General features: G+C 68.7%; 2 protein-coding genes across 2 annotated transcripts in view; one reads left to right on the top strand and one right to left on the bottom strand.

Moving 5' to 3' along the window:
• LOC116817991 (DNA-directed RNA polymerases I, II, and III subunit RPABC5-like) overlaps nucleotides 1-10,261 on the top strand; it is a 256,942-nt gene that overhangs the window by 118,592 nt on the left and 128,089 nt on the right. The gene's annotated exons all lie outside the window — the stretch shown is intronic.
• The window catches only part of LOC116818007 (DNA polymerase delta catalytic subunit), a 32,007-nt gene that overhangs the window by 16,327 nt on the left and 5,419 nt on the right, over nucleotides 1-10,261 (bottom strand). Inside the window, exons 10-17 of the mRNA XM_075070561.1 lie at nucleotides 8,320-8,430; nucleotides 7,961-8,152; nucleotides 7,058-7,146; nucleotides 6,776-6,892; nucleotides 3,675-3,749; nucleotides 3,214-3,280; nucleotides 1,555-1,675; nucleotides 836-968 (exon numbers count right to left, since the gene is read on the bottom strand). Coding sequence (XP_074926662.1) covers nucleotides 836-968; nucleotides 1,555-1,675; nucleotides 3,214-3,280; nucleotides 3,675-3,749; nucleotides 6,776-6,892; nucleotides 7,058-7,146; nucleotides 7,961-8,152; nucleotides 8,320-8,430 — 905 coding nt within the window. The remainder of the gene's footprint in view (nucleotides 1-835; nucleotides 969-1,554; nucleotides 1,676-3,213; nucleotides 3,281-3,674; nucleotides 3,750-6,775; nucleotides 6,893-7,057; nucleotides 7,147-7,960; nucleotides 8,153-8,319; nucleotides 8,431-10,261) is intronic.

Genomic DNA, 10,261 nt, shown 5'->3' with positions numbered 1-10,261 from the left:
GGGGCTGCGGTGTCAGGAGTGGGGGCATGCAGAGCTGCGGGGGCATGGCAGGGCCGGGCTAAGCAGGGGGCTGCGTCGGGTGTGAGGGCACCGCAGAGCTGGGTGACTTGGGGGGACTGCGGGTCGGGAGTGGAGGGCACCGCAGGGCTGGCTAGCGGGGGCTGCGGTGTCAGGGAGTGGGGGCACTGGCAGAGCTGGGGGCAGGGGCAGGGCCGGGCTCGCAGGGCTGCGGGTCAGGAGTGATGGGGCAACAGCAGGGCTGGTGGGGGCGGGGCACAGCTGGGCTAGTCAGGGGCTGCGTGACTGGTCGGGAGTGAGGGCACCCGTAGGGTGGTGGGGCACAGTGGGCTAGCGGGGCTGCGAGGTCGGGAGTGTAGGCGGCACCGGTAGCTGAGTGGGGGGCACAGCTGGGCTTAGCAGGGGCTGTGGGTAAGGTCGGCACGTGAGGGCATGGCACAGAGCTGCGGCCCGCAGGGGATGGGGGTCAGGCGTGAGGGGCACCAGCAGGTCTGGTGGGAGGTGGGGCAGCCGCTGGGCTAGAGGGGGGGAAAGGGTTGGAGCCCGCTTGCTGTGCCCCGCGCCCAGCGATGCTGCGACCAAGGAAGTGCGGGGGGCTGTTTCTCCAGGGAGGTGGGCCAGCGCAGGTGGGCCAGGGCAGCTATTCTGCCTCCCTGGGTCCGCCTCAAGTGCCCCGTCAGGGGAGTGCCGGGGGGCCGGGGGGGGGGGAGCTCAGTGCAGGCTAGGCCCACAAGGCCAGCACCGGAGGCAGCACCCGCCTGCTGGTCGGGCCCGGCCCAGGGTCCCCGCCCCCAATGCCTCACCTCTCCGCAGCCACGTGGCCTGTGGCGGATCGTACTCGTGGGCCCGTGCGGGTAGCTCCTTGTTGATCACCAGCTGGGAGATGTCCACCCGGTTACACAGCAGGTCCGAGTCATCCTCCTTGGCGTGGGCCACCCGCCCGCCGGTCCCTGCCATGACGTCACAGTGCACAGCAGGACCCCTGGGTTCCCCCAGCAGCCAGGGGGAGGGGCTGGGCTAGAGGCAGGGGTGGAAGTAGGAACTCCGGTTCTCTCCCTTGGCTCTGGGGAGTGGGGGCCTATGTCGAAGGCAGAACCGGAATCCTGGGTTTCCACCTGGCTTGGGAGAGGAGTGGATCTAGTGCGTTTAGAGCGTTGGGCTGGGACCAGGTAATCCTGGTTTTCCCCCGGCTCGGAGGGAGTGGGGTGTGGGGTTAGAGCAGGGGGCTGGCAGTCAGGGATTTCTGGGTTCTCTTCCTGCTCTGAGGAGGGAGTGGGGTGTAGGTTAGAGGAGGGGTTGGGCTGGCAGCCGACTCCTGGGTCTCTCCCCACTCTGGAGGGAGCGGGATCTAGTGGTTAAAGCGGGGGGGGCTGGGACCCAAGACTCCGGTTCTCCCCGGACTCTGGAGGGAGTGGTGTAGGAGGTTAGGCAGAGGCTGCAGCCGAGCCAGGATCCTGGATTCTTCTCCTGGCTCTGGGAGGGGAGTGGGGTGTAGGGTTCTAGAGCGAGGGTGTGCGGTTCCGGCCCGCCACCCACCTGTCGGATTGAGCAGCTTCCGCAGGCAGCGTGTTGATGAGGTTGGCACCCACGGGGGCAGTTTGTCGCGCCGCACGGTCTGATGCCCTTTGCAGTCCATCGTGTCGTCTTGGGCGCGGCGCTGGAGGAGATATACAGGCCGGTCCGAGCGCTCTCTTGCTGAGCAGCAGGTAGGAAGTTACACCTGGGGGCGGCGTGAGGGGTGGAGTCCTGCCCCACTTGCTGAGAGCCCTGCGCCCCCGTACGCCCCCCGTGCAGAGCCTGCGCCGCGCCCCCCAGCTCCCCCTACTCAGAGCCCTGCGCCCCCGTACCCGCCCCCCCATGCAGAGCCTGCTTCCCCCATCCCCGCCCCCCATCCCCTCCCACTGCAGAGCCCTGCAACCCCGTACTGCCCCCATCCCCTCCCACTGCAGAGCCCTGCCCCCCGTACCCGCCCCCCTGCAGAGCCCTGCTTCCCCCATACCCGCCACCCCAGCCCCCCCTTCGGCCCACTGCAGAGCCTGCACACGTCCCTGCCCCCATCCCCTCCCACTGCAGAGCCCCTGTGACCCCCGTACCGCCCCCTCAGAGCCCCTGCTTCCCCAGACCCGCCCCCCAGCCCCTCCCACTTTGCAGAGCCTGCACCCCCGTACCCGCCCCCCTGCCGAGCCCTGCTTCCCCATACGCCACCCCATTCCCCCGGCCCACTGCAGACCCTGTCACCCCGTACCTGCCACCCATCCCCCTCCCACTGCAGAGCCTGTTGCCCCCCGTACCCGCCCCCCCTGCAGAGCCTGCTTCCCCATACCGCCACCCCAGCCCTCCCATGCAGAGCCCCTGCACTCCCCGTACCCGCCCCCCTGCAAGAGCCTGCTTCCCCGCATACCCGCCACCCAAAGCCCCCTCCACTGCAGAGCCCTGACCCCCGTACCCGCCCCCCTGCAGAGCCTGCTTTCCCCCATTACCCGCCACCCCAGCCCCTCCCAACTCAGAGCCCGCCCCGCGTACCCGCCCCCTGCAGAGCCTGCTTCCCCATACCCACCACCCCATCCCCCTCCCCACTTGCCAGAGGCCTGCGCCCCCGTACCCGCCCCCCCGGAAGAGCCCTGCTTCCCCATACCCGCCCACCCCAAGCCCCCTCCCACTGCAAGAGCCTGCGCCCCGTACCCGCCCCCCCTGCAGAAGCCCTGCTTCCCCATACCCGCCACCCATCCCCCTCCCACTGCAGGAGGCCCTGTGCCCCCTTACCCCCCCCTGCAGAGCCGTTGCTTCCCCCATTACCCCCATCCCAGCTCCCTACTGCGAGCCCTGCACCCCCGTACCTGCCCCCTAGCAGTGCCCTGCACCCGCCCCCAGCTCCCGCCTACTGCAGAGCCTGCTTCCCCATACCCCACCACCCGGCCCGTCCCACGGCAGAGCCCTGCGGCCCCTTAACCCCCCCCCCCAAGGGCCACGCACTAGTCCAGCCCCAGGGCTCCTGGCCCCCCAGGCGCTGCCCTGTGTGGCGGAGCGTTAGAAGCAGCCCGCCCCCACGCCCTACCTTTCGAATTCCAAGCTTGATGGGGGGGGGACGCTGGGAAGTGCCAGAGACCCAGGTGGCGCTTCGCTGCCCGATGCGCCATGGCCTCCGCCACGAGGCCCCCAGCGGCACATCACGAGTCCGTGTCCCCATACACCCACCTGGGGGCAGAGCGGGTGAGGAGCGATCCGGCCCCTCAACGACCCAGCCCGTGTCCCTGTTACACATCTGGGGGGGCAGAGGGGTTGAGAGAGACTTTCCCATACACCACCCCAGGGGGCGGGGGGGTATTCGAAGGGGGCAGGCAGGGTGACAGAGAACGCTGCCCGCCCCAACTCATGTCCCTGGTACACCAGCTGGGGGGCAAGGGTGAGAGGAACCAGCCCCCCCCCCACGACCAGGGCCACATGTCACCATACACTACCTGGAGAGCAGAGGGTGAGAGTAGACCTGTCCCCCCCACCGTATCCCCATACGACCACCGGGGGTAGAGGGGCAGGCAGGTGAGAGAAGCTACCCCGCTGGACACCTGGTCCCCACACAGCACCGGGGGGGGAGATGTGGGCGAGACCCTCCCCACCATCTAGCCCACAGGACCCCTCCCTTGGCCGTCGGCGCTTACCCATTGGCCATGTGTATTTCGACTCCACGCAGCTGCTTCGTTTTCTCAATCATCTGGCGCCAAAACCTGTACGCTCTGGGGGCAGGGGGGGCGGACACAGGGTAATACAGGTAATACAGGGTAATGGGGTTGCGGCGAGACCCCTCTTCACAGACAGACTGGCACGGCTCCCCCCAGCTCCGGCCAGTGCCCACTGCTGACCACAGCGCCTGCCAGCCCACCCTGCTCCCCTACTCCCAGCCCTGCCAGTTGCCCCCCACTCCCAACCCGCAGCCCCCTGCCAAGCCCAGCTCTGCCGTGCCCCCACTTCCCGACCCGCAGCCTGCGCCCCGGCCCTAGCCTGCACCCCCCAGACCTCTGCGAGTGCCCCTCACTCTCGACCCGCAGCCCCCCAATTCACCCAAGCCTGCGCTGCCCCCCACTCCCGACCCGCAGCCCTGCCAGTGCCCCCTCACTCCCACCGCATTCCCCGATCACCCATCCCTGGCCCGGTGCCCAGAGGGGCTGCATCCCGTGCTGGGTGAGGGTTCCCCATATACCCAGCCCCTGGCCCCACCCCAGAGGGCCGCATCCCAGCACTGGGTGAGGGGCCCCACATATATCCAAGACCCCACCCCAGAGTGCATCCGATTCCAGCACCAGGGAGGGGTCCTGACACCCAGCCCTGTGCTCCGGCCCCAGAGGGCTGCATTCCTACACCAGGGGGAGGGGTCCTGACACCCCAGCCCTGAGCCTCTGCCCCAGAGGGCCATTCCCCAGCACCAGGGAGGGTCCCACACCGCAGCCGCGCCCCAGCCCAGATTGGCTGGATTGGGAGGTCTCAGGCTGTGACCAGCACCGGCATCGGATAAGCCCGGGGCAGGAGCACTGTCCGCGGTGGGGGTGGGGGTGTGCTCTGACCCGGCTGGGCGGGGCGGATTGAGGAGAGGCCAGGGAAGCCCTGGAGGCTGGGCGGCACAGAAATCCCTGAGTCCCCAGCCGACAGACATGGGGCAGCAGCTGCCAGCCCCACCGTGGGAAATCCCCCCCACGGCCCCAGGCTGGGGAGGGAAGACGAGTCCAGCCCCACCCCGGTCACCCTGGAGAATCTCCAGGCAGGCAGCTCCACCTGGCCCGGTGAAGCCGTTTACACCGAAGTTGGCGCTGACTGAGGCGCCAGCTCGGCCGTCCAGCCACCTGCGCTTGGAGGGTCGGTCTCCCGTGCAGCTCCGCCTTTGGCCCACTTCTACTGCGCCAGGGAGGGTCAACGCCCCATCAGCAGGGGGGGGGCCTGATGCCGAGTCCCCGCGTACCCCCATGTTTCCCCCCGCAGCCCCTGTTCCCCGCCCACAATCCCAGTGCCTCCCTTAGCCCCCGCCCAGCCTCCTCCCCAACGCCTCCTTTCACCCCCGGCCCGAGCCCCCCTCCCCGCCCAGGCCGCCTCCCACGCCTCCTGCACCCCCCAGACCGAGTGCCCCCCCAGCTCGCTCTGCCCACGCCTCTCGTGCACCCCCTGGCCGATCCACCCCCCGCCCAGCCGCCTCCCCAAGCCTCTCACCCCTGGCGATCCCACCCCTCGTCCCAGCCGCCTCCCCACGTCGCTGCACCCCGGCCAGCCCCCTCCCCCTGCCCAGCTGCCTCCCAACGCCTCCTGCAGCACCCCCCTGGCCGATGCCCACCCCCCAGCCGCCTCCCCAGACGCCTCCTGCACGCCCCCTGGCCCCAACACCTCCTGCACCCGTCCGGCGGAGCCCACCCCCCACTCAGCCCGCCTCCCCACACCTCTGCACCCCCGGCCGCAGCCCCACCCCCACTCAGCCGTCCTCGCCCAACCCTCCTACCACCCCGCCCCCAACACTCCTGCACCCGCCGGCCGAGCCAACCCCCCTCCCAGCTGCCTCCCCAACACCTTGCACCCCTGGCCGAGCCCCATCCCCCCCTCCAGCCGCCTTCCCAAAAAAACCAACACCTTTCCTGCCCCCCGGCCGAGCCCACCCCCCACTCAGCCGCCTCCCCAACACCTCCTGCACCCCCGGCCGAGCGCCACACCCCCCACCTCAGCCGTCCCCCACACCTCCTGCACCCCCCGGCGAGCCCCCCCCCCACTCAGCCGCCTCCCCAACACCTCCTGCACACCCCGGCCGAGCCCCCCTTGCCGCTCGCCGCCCCCACACCTACCTGCACCCCCGGCGAGCGCCTACACCTCTTGCGGGTGGGGCCAGGCAGGTTCTGCCGAGGATCTCGGGGAGCAGCCCCTGCCACAGAGGCCTTCGAGAGGTCGCCCGTGGGTGATCGGATAAACTCCTCAGGGAAGCCTGGGGAGATGGGCGGGGAAGGGCTTCAGGACGCCCGACCCCCCCGTCCATTCCCTTCCCTGCACAGAACCCCAGCCCAGACACTGCCTTGGGGGCACCCCAGCTCTGCTCAAGTCCCGCCCCCCAGAAAGCTGGTCGTGGGGGAGGGGGCTTGCATCTTCACCCTGCTCCCCCTCCCCCATGGGCACGCCGCCTTCGCCCCATTGGAGCACAGGGCCCCTCACTCCCCCTGCCGCTCACGGCCCCAGCCCCCTTCCCCACCCACATCTCCCTTGTGTAGCATAGGGCACCCCCACAGCCCAGCCCCCTCGCCCACATGTCCCCGTGTAGCAATGGGACCCCATGCCCAGCCCCCTCCCCCGGCACCCACGCCCTTCACCCTCCCCCGCCCTGTGTAGCCCAGGGCCCCTCACTCCCTGCCCGTCACAGCCAGCCCCCTGCAACCCAGTCCCCCTCTTGCCCTCCATGTAGCACAGGGACCTCCACAGCCCAGCCGCCCTCTCCTCGGACTTGGGGCACCAACCCCCTTCGCCGATTCCCACCTCCCCGTGTAGCACGGGCCCCCCCACTTCCCCTGGTCCCCTCCATGGCCATGCCCCCCTGCCATTCGTCCAACTCCTCCTTGCAACCCCGTGTAGCACAGATCACCCACGAGCCCCCTCCCCAGTCCTCCGTGTACGCACAGGACCCCACTTCCCGATCCCCCTTCCCCCCCAGCGGAACTGGCTTCGCGTAGCACAGAGCACCCCACAGCCCCCTCCAGGTAGGACACGGACCCAGGGCCCGCGGCCTCCACCCGCCCCTCACCCGTAGCGCTCCGGCGCCCCCTGCTGCAGCAGCGTGGTGTAGCACAGGTTGTGAGCCATCATGATGGAGGGGTACAGGGAGGAGAAGTCCAGTGTGGCGATGGGCACGTCGTAGTACCTGGGGGGGGGCGAGAAGGTTATTGTCTCCTGGTGCCAACCCCCCGCCCCCGAGACCCTCCCAGCACCATTTCCCGTGGGGACCCCGCACCGCAGACCCATCGAACCCCCCCCACCTCAGCTCCCTACGGGCTGCTCCCCACTGCCCTCCCCCCCACGTGCTCACCCCTTCTGAGGCTCGATGACCGTGGCACCGGCGTAGTCCTCGCCCCCTTCCGACTTCACCACGGGCATCACCAGCTCCTGCTTCATAGCCTGTGGCGAGTGGGGGCATCAGGGCCCTGTGTGTGTGTGGGGGTAATCTAGCCAGAGGATCCCCAACTCCCTCAGCCCCCCACCCCCACAACTGCCCCCTCCCCTTCCTGGGCAGAAGTTGCCCTGGGACAAAGTGGGTGATTTCCTTAACGTTGTGCATGAACATGGTGTGTGCCTCAGTTTCCCTGTGTGCTATGTGTATAAGGGGGCAGTGGGGGGGGCGGGGGGGAGTCATTACCGCAGGGGGCCAGGTGTGACCTCGCCCAGCAGCCAGGACCCAGCCAGCAGCCCAGGGGGCCCAGTCCAGCTCGGGAGCAGCCACTTCTGGCCAGTGCAGGGGGGACAAAGGATGGAAGGGGGGCCCCAGGTGATCAGTTTACCTGGGACTGAGGTGGTTGTTGGGAGGGAACACAGGGGACCCTGCTGGAAGGGGGGATGTGGGGGAGGGGATAGGGGACCCGTCTGGGGCATAAGGTGGAGCCGGAGGCCATGGGCCGGGACAGACCCAGCTGGCTGGGGCAGGGACTGGCCAGACTGGGGCCCTGAGAGCGGCCTGGGCTGGGGCGGGACATACAATCCCCCCTTTGCGCTGGCTGAGGGTCCCCGCAGGCTGGAGCCCGGGGCAGGGGGGCCGGCCCCAGGGGGTAGAGCGAGGGGACCCCCCAGGGGCGTGCGACAGAGCCAGGTGCTGGGGGCTCAGCACTGTGGCCCTGTGAGGCTGGGCCCCCGAGAAGGCGTCGCATGGACGCAGGCTCCTCCCAGGGGCTGGACACAGCCGAGCAAGCCTGAGACACCCCCCCGGACCCCTCCTCACCTGGCGCAGCAGCTGTGACACCACCTTGACCTGCTGGCCCCGGGAGAGCAGGTAGCCCAGCGGCACCCCGGTGACCCGCGCCATCTCCATGTAGTTGATGACGCACATCAGCTTCTCCAGCAGGCGCAGTGGCAGGTAGGCGTCCTTCAGGCAGTACACGGCCAGGCGCCGGCGCGTCTGCTCCGTCCCGTTCTGGGGGGACAGGACACGGTGTCGGGGGGCTGGGGACCCAGTAGGGGGCAGGGCCGGCCCACGCCAGGGAGCTGGGCCCAGCTGTGTCAGGTGTGGGGAGCCCAGGGAGGGCCTGTCAGGTGGGGGGGAGAGAGAAGGGGCGGGGCGTGCTGAGGCCCTGCCCTCACCTGCAGGTCAGTGATGATGGAGTGTTGCACGTCCTCCTTCTGCTCCTGCAGGAAGTGGAAGCTGACGGCGTTCAAGGTGTACGAGCGCAGCTTGTATTCGCGCAGCAGCACCTGGGGGGGGCGGGACCGTGAGACCCCCCGACACGCGGCCCCCAGCGCTCCTCCCCACTGGTACCCCTCATTACTGACCCACAGACCCCTACCTCCTGGCACCCCTCACTCCCATCCTGCAGCCCCGCCCAGCGACGAAGTGGGACTGTTCTTTCCCTGAATACCGTGTGTGGGTGCCTCAGTTTCCCCTATGTAGGCAGTGGGACAAGGAACTAAGTGCTGCAGTGATCCCTAGAGGGCAGATATGGTACTGCAGCCTGGCCACAGACAATAGCCCGACACTCTGGAGCCTGACAACTCACGGCCCGGCCCAGCCCATCCTCTGCCGGAATCAGCCGGGTGTTGGAGAACAGAGAGACCAGGTGGCTGCTGGTTCGGGGAGGTGGGTGGGGATTTTTGTGGTGTTGTACATGAGTAGCGGGTGTGCGCCTCAGTTTCCCTGCGTGTTTAACAAGGTGGTGGGAGAGGGTTTGCTGGTGCAGAGGACCAGGGGTGACCTCGCCTAGCGGCTGGGACCCCCGGACAAGGGCCTGGGGATGGGGGACCCTAGCAACTGGTGATCAAGGGGCTCGCCCCAGCTTGGAAGGCAGCGGAAGGACAAAGGGCTGAGGAGAGAAGACCCCAGTGATCTGACCAACCGGTTCCAGGCCGGAAGAGAGAGGGGCCCTGTGACGAAGTGGGGGGTTTCCAGGTTTTTCCATGTTTTCCAGTAGGTTGCATGCAGAGGGGGTGGGACTCAGTATCCCTGGGTGTTACTGGTTTAACGAGGGGAGGGGAGAGGGAGTTTGTGGGTACAGAGGACCGGAGAGGGATCTCGGGACTCCAGCCGATGGCCTGGAGGATGGAGACCCCAGCGACTGGTGCCCTGGTGACCCGGCTCAGGAGTCGCAGCCTGTTCTGGCCAGTGGGAGGACAATGGGCTGCGGGGACAGGACCCCGGTGAGCTGACCAGCCGGGTCCAGCCAGAGGGGCCAGGGGACGGGAGGGGAGAGGAGAGGAGACGAGACCCAGGCCACCCTGTTTCGCTGGAGAGAAGACAATGGACAGAGGGGGGGCTTGGGGCCAGGGGTATCAGATGCCCAGCTGGGAAGCAGGGGGGCTCGGGGCTGGAAAGGGGGAGCAGGCAGAGCTGCAGGGGGGACTGGGATATGCTGGGCTGAGGGAGGCCAGGCCTAAGGCTGGAGAGTTTCCTGTGCTGGGTTCAATGCTCAATAACCCTCCTGTGTTACGCTGGCGGAGCATCGCTCCAGCCTAGAGATCAGGGGGGCATTATTCCCTCTGGGAGTGGAGGCCCAGAGGCTCCAGAGCGAGGGGACTCCCTGAGGGGGCCCATGGCAGACGCTGACGCTAAGAGGGGGGGGGCGGCTCCAGGAGGTGGAGGGACCTGACCTCGAGAGACAGTGGACCCCGAGAAGGGCTGTCGCACTGAAGGGGGCACCCCCCAGGGAGCCGAGAGCCCACGTCCTGTGAGTCCCTGACAGAGGAGTACCGGGCGGGTCCGGGGCTGGGCTGCAGGAAGGGGTCACTCTCCTGGTTTGGGACATTGTGTGGTGGGGGTGGGGGGAGGAGAGAAAGAGTCCAGGGCTCCAGGCTCTGGGTCCCCACAAGATGGACTTTGCTGTCTGTGCTCCCCACGCTGTGTTCTGACAGCGAATAACCCTGTGGTGTTACCTGCTGGCTGAGAGTCCCGGCTGGCTGCAGGGTGGGGGGGTCAGGACCCTTTGGGGGCAGGTGAGGCTTCCTCAGGGGCCCCATCCAGGTGGGCGGGGAGCTCGGGGGGTGCTGGGCTCAGCCCCCGCGGGCTCCCGGGTGCGAACGTGCCACGGTTGGA

This window comes from Chelonoidis abingdonii, chromosome 11 (assembly GCF_003597395.2).
Source record: "Chelonoidis abingdonii isolate Lonesome George chromosome 11, CheloAbing_2.0, whole genome shotgun sequence".
NCBI classification, from domain to species: domain Eukaryota; kingdom Metazoa; phylum Chordata; order Testudines; family Testudinidae; genus Chelonoidis; species Chelonoidis abingdonii.
Note: the sequence above shows the minus strand (reverse complement) of the source record. Positions and strands in the feature narration are given on the sequence as shown.